The following is an 18,036-nucleotide window of genomic DNA, read 5'->3' as shown; positions in this document are numbered from 1 at the left end:
ATCCTGTGAGACTCCAGGTATATTGTATTAAATAGCTTGATACCATCATATAACTCACTGAGGCCCTATTTAATTTATGTCCTCAGTGTTTTATCTCTATAATATGCTTTGGATATTCACTATTTCTACAACTTCAAATCCACAGATCTGTTCTCCTGCAGATTCTTATCCCCTATAATATCCATTAAGTATATATATTTTTATTTTACATATAATCTTCATCTTTAGGCATTCCCCTTAATTCTTTTTTTTTTTATATTGCTAATTTTTCTTCTGGTAATGGGTCATATTTTCTGATTTGTGAGATCTCTAGGAATGTTTGATTGGATGTTCAATATTTTATATTTTATGTTGTTGAGTGTGTCTGAGTTTTATTTTTGACAGAAGTATTGCACTTTGCTCTGGTAGACATTTAGATTGTTTTTGATGTAGTTTGATCATCATGAGACTTGTTTTTAACTTTTCTTAGGGTGATCTCTGAGTAACTTTCACTGTAGGGATCACTCATCCCCATCACTAAGGCCTGGCCCTTCTGATGTCTAAACGTAATGCTCCAGGGGTCCAGTTTGGGCACTCCACTGTTGCTGGTAGAAACTGCAATGATTCTCAGACTTTTATGGGTCTGGAAACCACAGCTTTCCAATAACTTTGTAGCCAACCTCATAGAAGCTCACCTTTTGCATGCGTAATTTAGGAACCAGCATAGATTCAAAGGATCCCTAAGACTATTTCTGGAGTTGTCTTTATTAGCTCTCTTCTTTCTAGAAATCTGCCTTACAAATTCCTGCCTCCTCAGACTCCCTGAACTCTGATTTCTCTTGCTTCAACCGAGTAAGATAGCTGTCTGTGTCTTCAGTTGCACACACATGTACACATACACACGTATCTCAGCAACAATGACCTAAAATATGTTTCTTTTACCTGAGATGTCATGGCCCTACATTACCTGTGGTTTAATGTCCAAAAACAGTTGTTTCATCTCTATTAACCTGTTTTTCTAGTTGTTAGAGTCAGAAAGGTTAATTTATAAACTTCTGTTATTACACTGTCTGAAAGCGGAAGTCCTTCAAGTGATTGAAGATTCGTGTAATAGAGAAGTACAAGCTAAATATCACACCATGAATTAAGACTTGATTTTGCAGAGAAGGTAGAAATGTTAATATACAGCAGAATGACAAAACTCCATCATTTTAAATACTGATAGAAACTGATAAGCAATTTTTGTGTGAGAAAACAGGCACATAACAGATTCTAAGGTGGTGAGGAGTTGGTAGGTAGAATTACACAATTGGCAATTTGGAGACACAGTTTTGAGAGTCATTTACATAGAGTAGAAGGATAGAGTCAGAGTGAGCATGCTGATATCTACAGTGAGAAGTCTAGTACAGCTATGTCGTCATCTTCAATTTGACCATGGGGCTGGCTCTGTCAACCATGGGTCTGACCTAATCCAACAGCTCTTGAGTTGGCATTTTAACCAGTTTGTCCCTTGTCAGGAAATAAAACAGCAACCAAAGTAATTGTTTATACTTGAAAGTAGCTGATATTTCTAAAAATATTGATCACATAAGAGCAAAAAGAAAATAATAGTATTTCTATGGATTGCATTATTGATGTTGACTTAGAGTGGCAAGAAAGATAACATTCTGTTGATTCTGGTGCCCCCAAAATGGATATTTAGTTTGTTTTTTCCTCTCAATGTGAATAAAATACACTAAATTATATGAGAAAGCTAAACATTTACTTAAAATACATATGTACACCTTAATTTTTCTTTTTTTTAAATGGATTCTCAGAGCATTTGTCTTGAGGTATGTAATAGCTCAAATTGCATAATTAAAAAAATCATCAGCTTTCCTTTCTTTCAACTCTAATTTGAATAATTCATAAAGCAACTACTTATCTAGTTAAACTGAAAAAAACCCAGGCAGTAACATAATCCTTGTTTTTAATGATGCCATACTCGTTTTATGTGAATAAATAAATGTTTATGAACTCGTTCTTCATTATAAAGAGATATATACAATTTGGACTGTCCAATATTTAGTACAATTTTAATAATCCAAGATAACTAATAATCTAATTTGAAACATTTTTTATGTTATCTGGTTGCTCTTGAATTCAGAAGTAACTGGTTTAAATGCATAGTAAGTTTTCAAAGATATTTAATTACATGTCTTTAAGACTTCTAGTACTTTAATGCTCTAATTAAAATGTCACTTAAAATTATTAAGAAAATAAGATGGACTTATTAATTGTTTTTATAGCTATAAGTTTTTAAAAGAAGTCACTCGTATAAAAATACATCACTGGTAAAATGTGATAATTAGCTAATCATCAAGACCAGAGATTGTATCCTTGTTGAAATTTTAATTTGATCACACTGACTTTTTAAAAATGTTAGTTGCTGTAGAAGATATCTATCCAAAAAAGACAGGAAGGAAGGGAGGGAGGAAAGAAAGAGGTGCTTAATAAATATTGTTGGATAAAGGAATGAATGAATGAATGAAATTTTAAAACCTTACAAAAATAAATCTGTAAGTGCTGGAACACTTAGAAATAGAAGTTTCTTCGAGTTTAATTAAGCACAATTAAATACTCTGCCAAGCTCAAAAAACAGTTTTTGGAAATACTGGCAGTCCTTAGGCAACATAGGAACTGTTAGTTAAATGAATTAAAAATGAGTTTGAGAATAGAAATTTCAACGCAGATACTCAGTGAACTAATTTGCTGAGCATTGATAAAAAACTAGCCTTTTTTTTTTCTTTTAAACCAACATATGATATTGGTTCAGTTAGATAGAAGCTACAGAATTAACTCTGGTTAAATCCCTTACTTCCACATCATGTTTTTCTTATGTTAAATTTTTAAATTGTTTTAAACCTTTTTTCTCTTCCGCCGCATTTAGTGCAAAGAATTGTTAGCTTGTGATAGAAGGTGATGATGACATAGCCAATATATGTACCTTTTACAGAAAATACAGAACTAAAAATGCATGTTCTCAGCAATAAAATTGTAGATTATTCCTCAAACTTGCCTCTGAAAAAGGGATAGACTTAAAATGAGAATGACAAATTCATTATTTAGGTCTGAATTTGGAATAAATAAGTCAGGAATTTATTTATAACTATATGCTAAGTGTTAATCGTGTTTTTTTTTTTTTACTGCATTTTTTAATGCAGTGTTCACCTTTTATATTACTAAATTTTCTTCTCAAGAAAATCAGTAGGAGTTAGGGATTTGAGGTGACCTGGCACACTACTGAAAAATTGTTAAAAACCAGTAGTATCCATTCAATCTAATTATTTTCCCTTTGATTGTTTTTGTATGTTTGTTTAAGGATTAAAACAAGGTGAGCCAACCATGACTGGCAAAACACAGACCAGCAATGTCACCAATAAGAATGACCCCAAGTCCATCAACTCCCGTGTTTTCATCGGCAATCTAAATACAGCCATTGTCAAGAAAGTTGACATTGAAGCCATTTTCTCAAAGTATGGAAAAATAGTTGGATGCTCAGTTCACAAAGGTTATGCATTTGTACAGTACATGAGTGAGCGGCATGCGAGAGCTGCAGTGGCTGGAGAAAATGCCAGGATCATCGCCGGCCAACCACTCGGTAAGTCATGCTCAGTTCTGGTTCTCATATTCGTGCTCCAGTCTTTGCACATGTCTTCCTGTGTTTTTACTATTAAGTAAGTCATGCTCAGTTCTGGTTGTCACATTAGTGCTCCAGGCTTTGCACATATCTGCCTATGGTTTTACTTATTAAGCCAGCACTACCATAATGTCTACCTCCTATTTAACCAATTATAATGTTTGCATATTTGTAATTTACATTACTTTCTTGTTCTCTGCTGTTTTACATGTTTCTTATATTCTGTACAAATTTAGTAACTTCAGATCAAGTCTGCCTTGTAGTACTTGTGGCCTCCACCAAGCCTAACAGAGCCGGGGAAATAAAAAAATATGCATCGTGTGTAACTTTATTTCACTCAGAATGGTAGCTATCTTCCAGGAAACACTATGCTAGGCAAAAAAGTAACTCTACTTTTAATACCTGTAGCCTTTGCTCTGAGGGCTAACATATTTTCCTAATTTCCTGTTTTTATTGTTTGAGGAGTGGGAATAAGAAACAGCAAAAAGAAGTCAATCTTGAGAACTGGAAAAGGAATATAAGCCAGCCTTTCTTATGTACTATGGAATCTTGTACATCATGCCTGTTCAATCATGTGCAATAATCAGATTTTTGTCTAAAGTGAAGGAATACTATGGGGTCTTTTTTCCAAAGGAAAGAAAAGAATACAGTTAGAATTAAAATGCAGATACTTAGAAGGAAATATTTTGTAGTAAATATGTAAATTAAAAAATAAAAATTAGACAATCTATTTTTCTACTTGAGGAAAAAGCAGAATATATCAGTGATCCCTTAATGTATGTTTCTTACCCTGTCCAGATTCATATTTTAAATTGATTGCACAACATCTTCTCTCAGCATTCTATGCCCAGAACAAAACTCATGATTGTTCGCATCCTTAACTTCCTTCATTCCCAGACTTCTCCATCAAGAGAAATGGAACCTTCACTTAATCCAATTTTGCAAATAAAAACTGAGGTGTCAGCTGTGATTCTTCCATCCTTCCCATACTCCAGATGTAATGCATCATCATGTGTCAAGCCTTTGATATTTCCCAAACCCAGTCCCCTTTTAGATGTGTACCAATAGCTCTCTCATTGAGGCCACCATTATAGCTCAGCTGGCCTACTGAATTAACCACCTAACTGTTCTGCCTCTCTCCACTCTTGTCAGCATCCCTTTAGAATATAAATGTGATGATACTCTTAAAACCCTAATGCTTTAACATCTTATCCAGCATAAGACTTATATTCTTTTTTTTTAATATTTTATTTATTTTTGAGAGAGAGAGAGACAGCATGAGCAGGGGAGGGTCAGAGAGAGAGAGGGAGACACAGAATTGGAAACAGGCCCCAGGCACTGAGCTGTCAGCACAGAGCCCGACGCGGGACTTGAACCCACGAACCATGAGATCATGATCTGAGCCGAAGTCGGACACTCAACTGACTGAGCCACCCAGGCGCCGCTTAAGATTTATATTCTTGACTGTACCTCTAATGCCTCACATCTTTAACTTCATCTCCTTCTGTCTGCCTTTTTGTACCATGGCGGTAATGCTGGATCTTGATATGCCTCAAATGTCCAAGACTGTTACTGCCTCAGAGGCTTTGCATTTGCTATTCCTTCTGCTAAGAGGATAGGTCTTGCTAATAGTTTATTGCTCTCTGCTGGATCATGTGCTGTAATCAACTTTTCCTTCCGTGGAGAGGCTTTTCCTAAAATAAAATAGCCTGTAGCCTTCTGCCCTCTTGCCCACATGATCTGTTCCATTACTGTGCTTTACATATATATTTTTTCACAACCCTCATCAGTATCTGGGGTTACATAATTTATCATGTACGTCTCTCAGGTCCACACACATAAAGATGAAGGTGCATATAAAAGAAACAAGCTAAAAGCACAGAGAAATCAAGTTCGAAGAGTGTTAAGAACATTGTATTATCAAGTCACATAATTATAGTTATGAAAAATATCGGAGAAGGCAAGAAATTCAATAAAACAAGAGTGAAGTCTGAAGTAATAATCTTGAGAGAGAAAAAGGTTTTCCCATAAATACTTGCTGTAGACTCATTTATAATGACTTACCAAAAGAATATAGTTTTTATATACCTTTCTCAAAGAAACGCTCATTTATTGCCTGTGTCTTGACTATTATGAAGCTAGCACATGCTTGTAGAAATGTGTTTAATTATTATTTTAAAAAATTATTTTAAAAAATTAATTGTAAGGTCAATTAAAAGTTCAAACACCAGGGTGCCTGGGTGGCTTAGTCAGTTAAGTGTTTGACTCTTGATTTCCTCTGAGGTCAGGATCTCCCAGTCATGAGATGCGTTGTGTTTGGCTCCATGCTGGGCATTGAACCTGCTTAAGATTTTCTCTCTCACTCTCCCTTTGCCCCTCCCCCCCCACTCATGCTTGTGCTCTCTCGCTCTCTCTCTCTCTCTCTTTTCCTCAAGTAAAGAAAAGCAAAACAAACAAAAAGTCCTATTCACTCATTCACTTACTAATGAATGATAGCTAATTTTTCCGTCCTTTCCCCCCTCCTCCCACTGTTCAGTTGATTATTCTCCTTTTGAGAAGAATGAAATGGAGGAGGAGAACACCAATACTAAAAATGTTGTGCCTTGCTTAGAAAATTCCTAGGAAAAAATATTTCTAATAAGATATCATTTCTCATTTCTAATCTTTTGTCTCAGACCTCTTTGTTGTGTCCTCAGGTTAAACTCTGGAGCACAGATCTTGATCACCTTTTCTGCCTGAATCCAAACTAAAGACTTTCTTCCTTCTGTTGAAATCTAGTCTTTCACTATTTGTGTCTAAGTTGAATGTCTTTTTATACAAAGCAAGGGCTTTATAACAGTTAATAACTGCTTTTCAGATCAAGTGTCTGAATGTCCCCACCTTTTTTAAATCATATTGTTAGAAATTCAGGCAGGTTTTCCAGTTGCTCCCTACAGGGAGCTTGTTCCCCAGTCAAGACCTGAAGAAGACTCCTAGTTTTCCAGAAGGTATATCCATTATATATATATGTAAACATTATACCTTTACATATTTACCTTTAATATTGTCCTTTAAATATTGTACCTTTAAAAAATTTAGCTTTAAATATTGTAACTTTGTTTTTTTGTGTGTGACAAGGAAAGATAGGTTTAGTACATTACCTTCGTCTTGAATTTTTGGACTCTCAAATAAACCCTTTATGATTTATAGCCCCCACCAACCCCTACAAGCACTTAATTTGAAGTGAATTGATTATGGATTATAAAATACACCATTGTCATATGAAATTGATACTAGCTGATACCACAACCTGTCTAAGCATTCTTTTTTCTCTTAGAGTAAGAAGAAAATTCATAGTAATGAAGCCTTGCACCGGGCTAGTATGTTATCTGTATTATTATTTTATTTTATGGCAATGCATATTTAAATACCTTCTTCTAAATAGAAACAATCTTTTCATATCACTACATATTTAAATATCTTCATATATAAATTAGAGATTAAACATCAGTAGTACCAGGAAAAATTAAACATTTTACAGAACATGTGAATTCTTATCGTTCTATGGAAGCTATAAATATGTCCTTAAACTGAGAATAAGCTATGAATATGATGAAACCCATCATTTACTAAATGGAAGTATTAATGGCTGTTTTGACATGAAAAGATTTTAACTTGGAAAGTAGTAGGTTGCAATGTCTTTTACTGAGAAAATAATCCATCAGCAGTTTGAAAGATGGATTAGTGTGACATAAAACTAGAAATGGAACATGTTCTGAGAGTCTACTGAAATAGTTCAGGTTTCAGATTATGGAAATGAAGAAGGAAAAATGAGGAAAGATAGGTAGGATCAATAAGACTAAATAACTAGTTGGTACAATTGGTGAGACAGAGACAATGAGAGACAGAAAAGTCAAGAATGATTCCCATTTGATGGGTTGAGTTTTCTGTCTGATAGTCTTGGAGATCAGTAGTAGGATGGATAATGATTTCTTTTTCTTTTTGTTTTTGTTTTTTAATGTTTTATTTACTTCTGAGAGAGAGAGAGAGAGAGAGAGAGACAGCGTGAGCAGGGGAGGGTCAGAGAGAGAGGGAGACACAGAATCTGAAGCAGACTCCAGGATCTGAACTGGCTGTCAGCACAGAGCCTGATGTGGGGCTCGAACCCACAAACCGTGAGATCATGAACTGACCCGAAGTCAGATGCTTAACCGACTGCGCCACCCAGGCTCTGGATAATGATTTCTTAAGGGAAAAGGTTTTTTTGTGTATGACAATGAGTGGAGGACTAAATAGATGTATTAAGGTTGATGGGCATGCCTCAAGATATGCAGGTATATGTATCTAGTAGAATATTGGATACACAGGTGCAAATTAACAGGAGAGATTTGGACTGAGTAGAGATTTGTATGTCACCAGCATAGATGGTGTAGAAGCTATAGAAATGGATAAGCTGACCCAAGGAAAATATATAAAGAATATTGGCTGAAGATGGACCTGTGGAGAAATCTGGCCTCTGAAAATCTAAATCTAAACTATTTTCTACAAAGCTGTTTCATTCCCTGCTCTAAGCTATAGTTAACGATGGCCTTCCTAAACTTCCTATAATAGATGGTTCCTTTCTTAGCTGTAGAGTCCTCAAGTCACTTCCCTTCAAGTGTTCCAAACTTCCAAGGCCCTGTGTGCTAGTACTCTTATTGATTCTAATATTCAAAAATCTCATTTATGAGAGCTTAAGCATCTTTAATGCTTAAGGTTTTTTTTCTGTATGAATGTCTTCTATACCCAAGGCCATCTGCCTGGCTAAGCAGCAGAGAAAACTTTATCTACCTTGGCAGGTTTCATTGTCTGTCTTTAATAAAACTATTGGCAAAAATAGAAATGTTCCTCAGACAAAATGCAAGTCAACCATTATGGATCCAGGAAGGATAATTTTACTCACTTGACTACATTAGTACACCTGAAAATTTAAGACTAATAATTCCATATATCTGTATTATAAAACCTGCTGTGTCTTTAGAGAAAACATTTTTTTACCATGAAATTATCATCAATTTCTGAATTGAAATTCTAAATAGTATATATTTTGTATTCTTTTCAAATTCATGTAAAATGAGAAATTACTTTAAATTAATTTAAATTAAATTAGCTGAATCTCACCTAAAAATTACAATTCATATAGAAACTAGGGGTGCTGAGAAGCTGGGGCTCAAAATACTGGAACTCTAATCTGGATTTTGAAAGTAGGTCACAGTCTAAAGGCTTGATTAACTTCTCTCTCTTAGATTTTTTTATTCTTATTGTTGGCAGAGATTCCTAAATTCTTTTTTTTTTTTTTTTTAGAGATTCCTAAATTCTATACCACAACAGGGGAAATGTGCCAGGAATTAGTTCAACGATCCATCCATTTTATAAACATGTTAATGGACCCAAGAAATGTTTTATTGAATGCAAAGTTTGTTTCCTAAGGCCATTTGCCTTAAAGACATATAACACATAAATGAATAGCTAAGATAGTACTTTTTCCTTGGGTTTAGCCCTCTATATATTCACTACTCCAGAGTAATTAAACAAAAACAAATAAAAATACTTATTTCCTCATGCAAACAATGTCTCTAGTTTTTCTTCTTCTTCTTCTTTTTTTTTTTTTTTAACTATGATCAAGGTGTGCCCCAGACCTTGTTTCCTTCCTCTCCCATTTCCATGCAGTTTTCTTTTAAGTTTATGCCTTTGTCTCTCATTTCACAGTTGACTTATTCAGACTTTGGTGCTATGTGACCCCATGTGGTGTTCTGTCCCTAGGCTGTAACACATGTTTCAAAATCACCCTCTTTTCTTTTCCCCATTGATGTGTCCTCATTCCCAGGTCATAGTTAGCTGATAAATACCCTTAATCATATGTTTGGAGCTATGATAATTGAACACTATGATAATTGAACAATTAAGGGATTTCAAATAAATGAATGGGGTGGAGAGATGGACTGTTGGTATTGCTGCTTTCCAAACACTAATCACAGCATATCTTGTGGGTGTTGTGCAGAAAGAGAAACTTGACTGTAACTTAACTTTAATTGTTTTTATATGTGTTTAGTTCTTCAACATGTCTTTTGTACCACAGTATAAAAAGGATATCCCTTTTTTTATCCCTGGATTCATGCCTCTGATACGTCATGGAGGATTTCTAAGCTTTCTATGGCAAACAACAATTGAGTCCATTTTGGCTCACATTAGCTGGAATTCTTAAAAAATCAGAATCCAGCTGTGAAATTATTCTGAATACTTTTTTAAAAAAAACACAATTTCTATAAGGTGAAACTCCTTATAAAAGTATATCTCTGTTCAATAAAATTTAAATTTAAAATGGTGAAATACGAATATAGGCTTCCTTTAATATTTGGTAAATTTGGATTTTAAGTTTTGTTGATGTTAGAAATATTCTATTACATTTTTAAATCTAAGTTTAGTCATTGGAGATTTTTTTCCTCAAACACATCATGTGAAAGTTGAAACAAACTTTTTAAATGTTTAATAATGACAATTTTTATATGGGAGGTCATGCATAAAGTGTTCTTTTGTACAAAAATGTACAGAGGTTGGAGACTAAGTCTATATCAGTGCAAGTTTCTACTGATTACACTGGCTTGATTACATGCATACTATAAATAAATATTTATAATGTTATTTTTTTATTTTTAGATTGTTTCATTCTTATGATCATTGCAAAAACACAATAATATATGAACTTAAGATGTCAGTTGTTAATAGTAGGAAGAATGCAAAGCAAAAACCATTTATCTATAGAAATCATTCTTGCTCTGAAACCTGAATATGGGTCTCCGTTTTTGAGGAGCAAAGTCTAGTTTAGAAAAAGAATATGTAAAATAGAATTAAATTATTTCATTACATTATAAATATCTTGCAAATGTTGAAGGAATTCAAAGAAGAAAAATGATGAATGGATCATTAATTTTAAGGTAAATCTGGTGGATATTCTTAATCCTAATCATCAAGAAAGTAATGGGAATGCAGTGGTAGAAAGGAAGATCCTAGACACCCATGCTGAGTAAGAGGAAAAAAGAAAATCACAAATTCTTGTAACAGTCTATGAAGCAGGCCTTAGGAGTAATGGATTTCACATGTGTTTTATCTTCAGCTACCATCTTGCATGCAGAGTGATCTTTTCTAAATACAGACCTAATGAGGTCACCCTCTAATAAAAACTTTCAATCATTTCTCATTGTTCTCAGAAAAAAGACAGGCCATTGCTGTGGCCAACAGCTTCCTATGTGATTTATTTCTCACTCGTCTGCAGGCTTACATTACCACCCTCTCATGTGTTCGATCTAAATTGATTTCTCGCAGTTTTTGAACAAGTCATATTCTTTCCTTTGGACGTTTTCACATGCTGTATGAGACAGTGTGGAATGCCTTTCCCTACTCAGCTCCCCATCATCTCACCTCACTTCCCCATGTCTTCACTCTCTTCACTTGACTCTACATGTTTCACATCTCAGATTAAATATTACTTTAAGGAAACCTACTTTGATCCCTCAAACATAGTGGGAATGTTTTATTTCCCTTTCTAGCACGTATCTTCTTTTCAGTTATGTTTCTATATGTACTGTTTTGGAGCAGGCATCGATTTCTTACCTATCTTAGGCTAAGTGCCTTGAGAGCCTTGACTATTTATGTTTATATTAAACTTCTTAGCACTTGGCAGAGTGTTGATACTTCCACGGTAAATGGCAAAGTGTTGGATGAGTGCTTGCATGGTTGGGGGAACAGATGAATTTCACTAAAGGGCTTTTTCTTCCCATTGAAAAAGCGACACAAGGAGATGGAGATAGAAAGGAAGAAGGAGTAGAAAGAATGGAAGGGGAGGAAGACTGTCAGGAAGGAGAAGGAGCAGTGGCACGCCCCCACTGGTTACAGTTTGGGGGTGCTGTAGAGAGAAGACACTGCGGCCTCCTTGTAAGGCAACTAGGTACTCAGTCCCTCTAAAGTCAGACACTCCAGAGATGGGTATTCAATACACCGGGTTTAGTTTTTTTCTAAGCATAATCTAGTCTTTAATAAGCATCAAATATTAACTCATATGTTTTTCAAAGGTATAGTAAATGATACATTGGTTTAAAGAAAGATTTTATTTATGGGGAACTTGCGCTACAGCCCCTAAAATGACATCTTCTCATAGTTTTGTCTTATCAATAGCTACATGTTTGCCCAGTACTCCATCATTCTCAAAGCTCTTTAACCACATTTCTCTTCTTTTCTTCCTCACAACAATGCTGAGAGGTGAGTATGAGCCAGTGTATTCTGCTGGCTGGAACTGAAGCTCAAAGAACTTTCCTTGCCTTACACTACACAAATGGTGGCATAGGATATCAAGCTCAACATATTCTGACCACAATTATTTCCACTGCTGATTCTTGCCAGCAAGTCTTTTCATATCAGTCTATCAGTAGAGTAACTGTAACACATTACCATCTAAACCAGGCTACTGCTGAGAGTGAGAAGAAATACTATTAATGATCATGCTGTGAAATCAGTTGTAAACCAGGATGGTCCTGGACAGACTTGAACATACAATCCTTATTATCTATTACATTTGTACTTAAGGTAGGCTTTTCAACTTACTTGATCTTTCTCATAGGTTAAAATATTGCCTCCTATGTTAATTAGAGAATGCCAGCCTCAGGATCAGATAAATACTGACATTTCAATAGTTATCCTAATTGACCTTTATTTCTTCTTCACATACAATACAGCCAATACCCTGAAGAAAACATGGGCTGGGGAAGGAGGCTCTGTTCTTCTCTTTCATCCAGGGACCAGGCTGTAGGAAGTTCTTTTAGTGAGTGGTTACCGTAGACCTAGAAAGAAGTCGTATCAGCAGACAGGTGAAAAGTGAGGGAGGATGAGGCTCTGGAAGTTTTGTAGTTCAAGCCTGAAAGTGGTGTTCACCCTACCTGCTTATGTGCCACTGACATGGCTAGATGCGGGTGGAGCTGGACAGCTGTTCCCACCAGCAGCCGTAGAAGCTGGCTGTCATCTTCGGTGAGCAGTTAGCTTCTTTGCTACGTGTAGTTGAGTAACTTGAAGAAGTTATTCACTAAGAATCCATTTCTGTAAAATAGAAACAATAGTGCTCAGTTCAGACTGTAATGCAGAACTCATATTTCTAAAATGCATAGAACCTTACCTGCATACGGTACATACCTTGGGCTAAAAAAATTGTGTATAGATATTACGGCCTCTAGTGCTAGGAGAAGTCCTCTACTTTTTTTTTTTTTTTTTTTGGCTGTAATATTCTAGGCAGATTTTGAATAGATGGTGCAAGCAGTCCATAATGGTAAGAGTCAGTAATTGCTGAGATCGAGAGATTAGTTAAAGTGATTACAGGTGTGATGGGAGATGACTGGAGGAAGGGAGAAATTTAAATCAGTGTTAAAAGCATGGGCAGGTATGGAAAAATAATTCCAGGTAGATGAAACATTGAACCTGGAGTCCTAATTCGGGCAGAAGTGAATGAACCGCTTATGGAGAAGAGTAGAGGGAGGCAAGATTGATGTCAGGCTGTGAAGGGTCTTGAATGTCATACGGATGAAACCAAGTGTATAGAAATACGATATTGTGTTCAGTGTAATGAAGATTCGCTTCAAAAGAATATCTTTTCTTTGTTCACTATTATTTGACTTTCTGTTATAGTTTAATTATGTTGCATGCTATTTAATATGCATATTAATTCCCTCTCACTGTTGAGAGATTCATTCATTTCTTCACTTAATTGTCAACTATTAATTTTCTATTCTAGCCAGGACATTGACTTAGGTGAGGTCCTCTGAGAATAAAGATTATACTCAGAGTTAGTGCAGCTGTTACAAGCTATTTGCTGAATATTTTATATTTATTTATTGTTGTTGTAGTAATATACTTATCTGTCATTAAGTAACGTGGTGTCTTGTATGCATGTTTTACAATTTTTGGTGAACCGTGTATAGCAATGTATGTCTTTAGAACAGTGTTTCCTAACCTTGGCAGTACTGAAACATTGGGCCCTTGTTATGGAGGCCTTTCCTTTGTATTATAGGATGTTTAGCAGCATCCCTGACTTCTTCGTACCTACTAGATGCCAGTAGCACCCCCTTCCAGTAGTGACAATAAAAAATGTGTCCAGTACTATCAAAAGTCCTCTGAGGGACAAAATCATTACTGGTTAGTAATCACTACTTTAGAGCAATTATAACAAAATAAACTTCATTAATTCATAAATGTTATTATAGTTTTAATCACAGTAAACTATATGAAAACAATGCTTTGAATTATTTTGAGAATAATCCAAAATTTATATTAAGAATGAATCTTTTCCAGTTCAGAAAACAAAACTCATTATGTACCTTTCATTGCAATTATAATAATGTGTTCATGACTGTAGCTTACCATTTGTATCACCAGTTTGTTTTAATCCTTAAAAGCACAAACACCAGACAAATCAATCTGTCTGTATAGTTGACACATTTATAGGTTTACTGATTTTAAACAAAAGAGCAGACTATTTTTTTCAAAGTCCTTTCCCTTCACATCTTGAATATAATGCCTTTTAGAAATGTGATTTTTTTTCTTTCAATCTTTCCATTCAGACATTTCAGATCACCACTAAAAATTATGAAGAAAAAGAAAGACTTGTTAAGTGAAAAACACTGAGTTCTGAGACTACTCAGATGCACAGATGATGTTCAAATATTTATTATTTAAGAGTACCACTAAAAGCTTGGTAAAACAAAGAAAGTGAGCATTGCAGCCTTCCTAGATGATGTTTTCCCTAAGGGATACATTAGTTCTACCATTGTATCCATTCTACTTCCTTTTGGTAACTATTATTCTCGTGCAGATACTTTTAGGCACAAATTAGATGCTATGTCTGAACATCTAGTAAGGACAGACTGACAGCCTGGACTGACATGATGAGTACAAATAATCATTTTGGATAATGGAGTCTATTGCAAAACCCTTTGAGAAGTGCACAGATCCTGTGGAGCTTACTAAATCTTGAAGAAAACATCCAAAGATTGCTGCCATTACTAAAGATGACTTTTAGCAAGGTACCGTTATATAAATGTATTACCATTTGTTCCAATAAACAAGTAAGAAAAAAATTTTAGTGTTTGCCTCAACTTCTAAAGAGGATAGTGTCATCATACTTCCTCAACTTGATAGTTTGACAAAGCTTTCACTTCTTAAGGTGTATATCGTAAGTTAATCTTTCAAATTAGCTGAAATTTGAATTCGTAAACCTTTGAGTGTTTCTTCCTTGGAAACTATTTGACATTCCAGCTCTATGCTAAAGAAATGTCCAACACATCCTTGCATTTTAAACAACCAGTTTCCCAACAAATAGTATATTGTCCAGATATTCAAAGTGGTTATCAATTGAAAACTGTTATATTTACATGACCATTTTATTTGTTTTCAAAAATCTATTCACAGGCCCATGAAGTGTCTTGAATAGTATATGTGAGTGGAAGTGTAAAGAATTACTTATGAGATGATATTCAGGAAATTCATTTTGATTTACTCTTTCTGGGTTGGCAGAAATATGTTGCCATTCTAAACCAGTAGACTTTAGTAATTATATTTACATATATATGTAATTTTCACTCAAATTCATTCAAAGAGATTATTTAAAAATGTCTTTCCAGCATCTTTCATGGATGTGAGATAATTTGTTCTATTAATCTCATTTACATCTAAGGAAATCCTATAATGTATTCGCTATTAAAGAGACCATGTTTTTCTGAAGACAAAAGTCTTGGAACATCCTTCTCACATTTTTTATAATTGCTGTAAGTTATGGTCACTCTACTATCCAGAGTATACATATAATATCTGCTAATTGTTTGGGAAGTCTTAATCCTCTCCTGAAACCTTCATCTTCATCCTCCTCCACTGTTCTCAGATAGTAAGTATTAAAAAGAATACTCTGAGGACTGCAAAACACAATATGTGTATGGGGTTTTTAGTCATTAAATGGAGCTACTTAATATGCTATAAACAAATGCTAATTAGCAAACTTCCATAATAAGGTACATTATAGAACTGGTGGTCTGTTGGCCAGGGAGATTCATGGTCCCACAAATGACAGAAAGCCTGAGGAGTTTTCCTTTTGTCTCTGAAATTATTCATGTCATTCAGTCATTGAACCTAAATTAGTGAAAGCAGTGGTAAATACTGTTCATGTCAATTTCTTCACTAAGACCATCACTGGAAAGTCCTGAGCGACTCAGAGGGATCTTGTTAGTTGTAACTTATTCCCTGGAGCAAAGCTGAGCGTAATGATAGACTACAATACCTCAAATTAACTTCAAACTTGTTAATAAAATGTCTGAAAGTCCCTTGTGAATTGATTTCAGAATACTATATATAACATGAACATTTATTCTTTCAACTGTCTGTGTGGAATTCTGTTAGCTCTTTGTCTCTTAAGCTCTAACAAGTCTACATCAAAATAAAGTAAAAGGAAAGTATACTAAAATAATACAATACAATAAAATAGATGACTGCTGTTGGAAAATATGCTAGTTGTGATGTAAATATGTCTACGTAAAAAAACATGAGAGTGATAGCAGATACAATATAAATAGATACAATATGAAGCATAAAATAATGCAGATCAAGTACTGTAAAAGGATAAAGTATCATAAGTTAATCACTGCAGTTATGGAATAAAATATGAACACATGAAATAACATACTATAGAAGGTGGAAAATATAAGATAAAGCATGTTCTAATACATACCATCGAGTGCTACATGAACTTTAAAAGGGATACAGTATTGTAAGAATTTTTGAAGAAGAGTTTTGGGAACATGTAGATTTGAATTTAAAGAGTTTGGAAACCATCTAAAAATAGGCAGCAAAAGATCAGAATATTATACCTCAAGAACATTTTTAGATACTGCAATTTCTAATTTATTTGAATTGAAACTAAAAATGGAGAAATTAAAATTATAGCCTCTAATGCTTGTAAACGATGATGGTTAAGTATGCAGGCTGTGAACTCAGGCTTCCTGTGTTAGAATCCTAGCTTTTATTTACTAGACATGTGATTTTGGGCAAGTTACTAAAGGTCTCAGTGGTGTTCCTTTGTCTGCAAAATAATCATAAAAAGACTCATCACACTGAGTTGTTGTGAAGATTAAATGCATCAGTATATGTAAAATGCTTAAAACATTGCCTAGAACCTATAATATGACATAAACACCAGAAAAAGTAAAAGTGCATCCTATTAAGTCTTACTGTGTAATGGTTCTAAAAATGAATTCAGAAAACTGGAGTCCTAATACTAGATTTTCAGCTTTATGGAGGTGTTGAGCCTGAACAAACATTTATGCTCTCTGCACTCTGATTTCCTCATATGTGAGGAGAGCATAGGCTGTAAGTCCACAAGAAGGCTTCGTATCACATGATGGTTTGTGCTTCTGTCCTGTTGAAGAAGTGATTGCTACTTCATCTGTGGTTATGAAGACATACTCTCAGGTTTCCTTCTAAGTGGCTTTTTGTTTGTTTATTTTACCACTCACATTTAAATGTTAATACTTCTGGAATTGAATATTTTGTGTATTGCAAATTAGTGAACATATTCAACTATTTTCACATGAATATCCCATTAACTCCATTTTTTGAAGAAACTGTTCTTTCTTCACTGTCGAGAAATATCAGTTTGGACATAGAATAATTATATATAATTACAACGTATATAATTATATATATTACATATATACAAATATATAATCTGTAATTATATAATATAGAATATATATATTATTTAATTTAAATCCAACTTAGTTAACGTATAGTATAATAGTTTCAGGAGTAAAATTTGCTGATTTGTCACTTATATGTAACACCCAGTGCTCATCCCAACAAGTGCCCTCCTTAATGCTCATCACCCATTTAGCCCATCCCCTCACCCCACATCCCTCCAGCAATCTTCAGTATTTGTTCTTTGTATTTGAGTGTCTTATGTTTTGCCTCCCTCTCTGTTTTTATTTTATTTTTTCTCTTTTCCTGTATGTTAGTCTATTTTGTTTCTTAAATTCCATTTATGAATAGAATTATATATTTATCTTTCTCTGACTTATTTCACTTAGATAATACCCAATATTTCCATCCAAAATTGTTGCAAATGACAAGATTCATTCTTTTTGATCACCAAGTAAGATTCTGGTGTGTGTGTGTGTGTGTGTGTGTATGTATACGTATATACATGTTCTTTAGCGTTTCATCAGTAGATGGATATTTGAGCTCTTTCCATAATTTGAACACTGTTGATAGTGCCGCTGTAAACATTGGGGTGCATATGCCCCTTCAAATCATCATTTTTTCTTTGGAAAAATATC

The 18,036-nt window shown here is 34.5% G+C and overlaps 1 protein-coding gene across 2 annotated transcripts in view; it reads left to right on the top strand.

The window, feature by feature from the left end:
- The first annotated feature begins 3,346 nt into the window (after positions 1–3,346).
- Positions 3,347–18,036, top strand: part of RALYL (RALY RNA binding protein like) — a 388,833-nt gene continuing 374,143 nt past the window's right edge. For both annotated transcript variants that reach the window (XM_039253467.1, XM_039253466.1), the window contains exon 1: positions 3,347–3,619. In XM_039253467.1, coding sequence (XP_039109398.1) covers positions 3,364–3,619 — 256 coding nt within the window. In that variant the 5' untranslated portion in view covers positions 3,347–3,363. The remainder of the gene's footprint in view (positions 3,620–18,036) is intronic.

Source organism: Hyaena hyaena, unplaced genomic scaffold (assembly GCF_003009895.1).
Source record: "Hyaena hyaena isolate Hyena2069 unplaced genomic scaffold, ASM300989v1 scaffold_454, whole genome shotgun sequence".
Lineage (NCBI taxonomy): Eukaryota > Metazoa > Chordata > Mammalia > Carnivora > Hyaenidae > Hyaena > Hyaena hyaena.
Note: the sequence above shows the minus strand (reverse complement) of the source record. Positions and strands in the feature narration are given on the sequence as shown.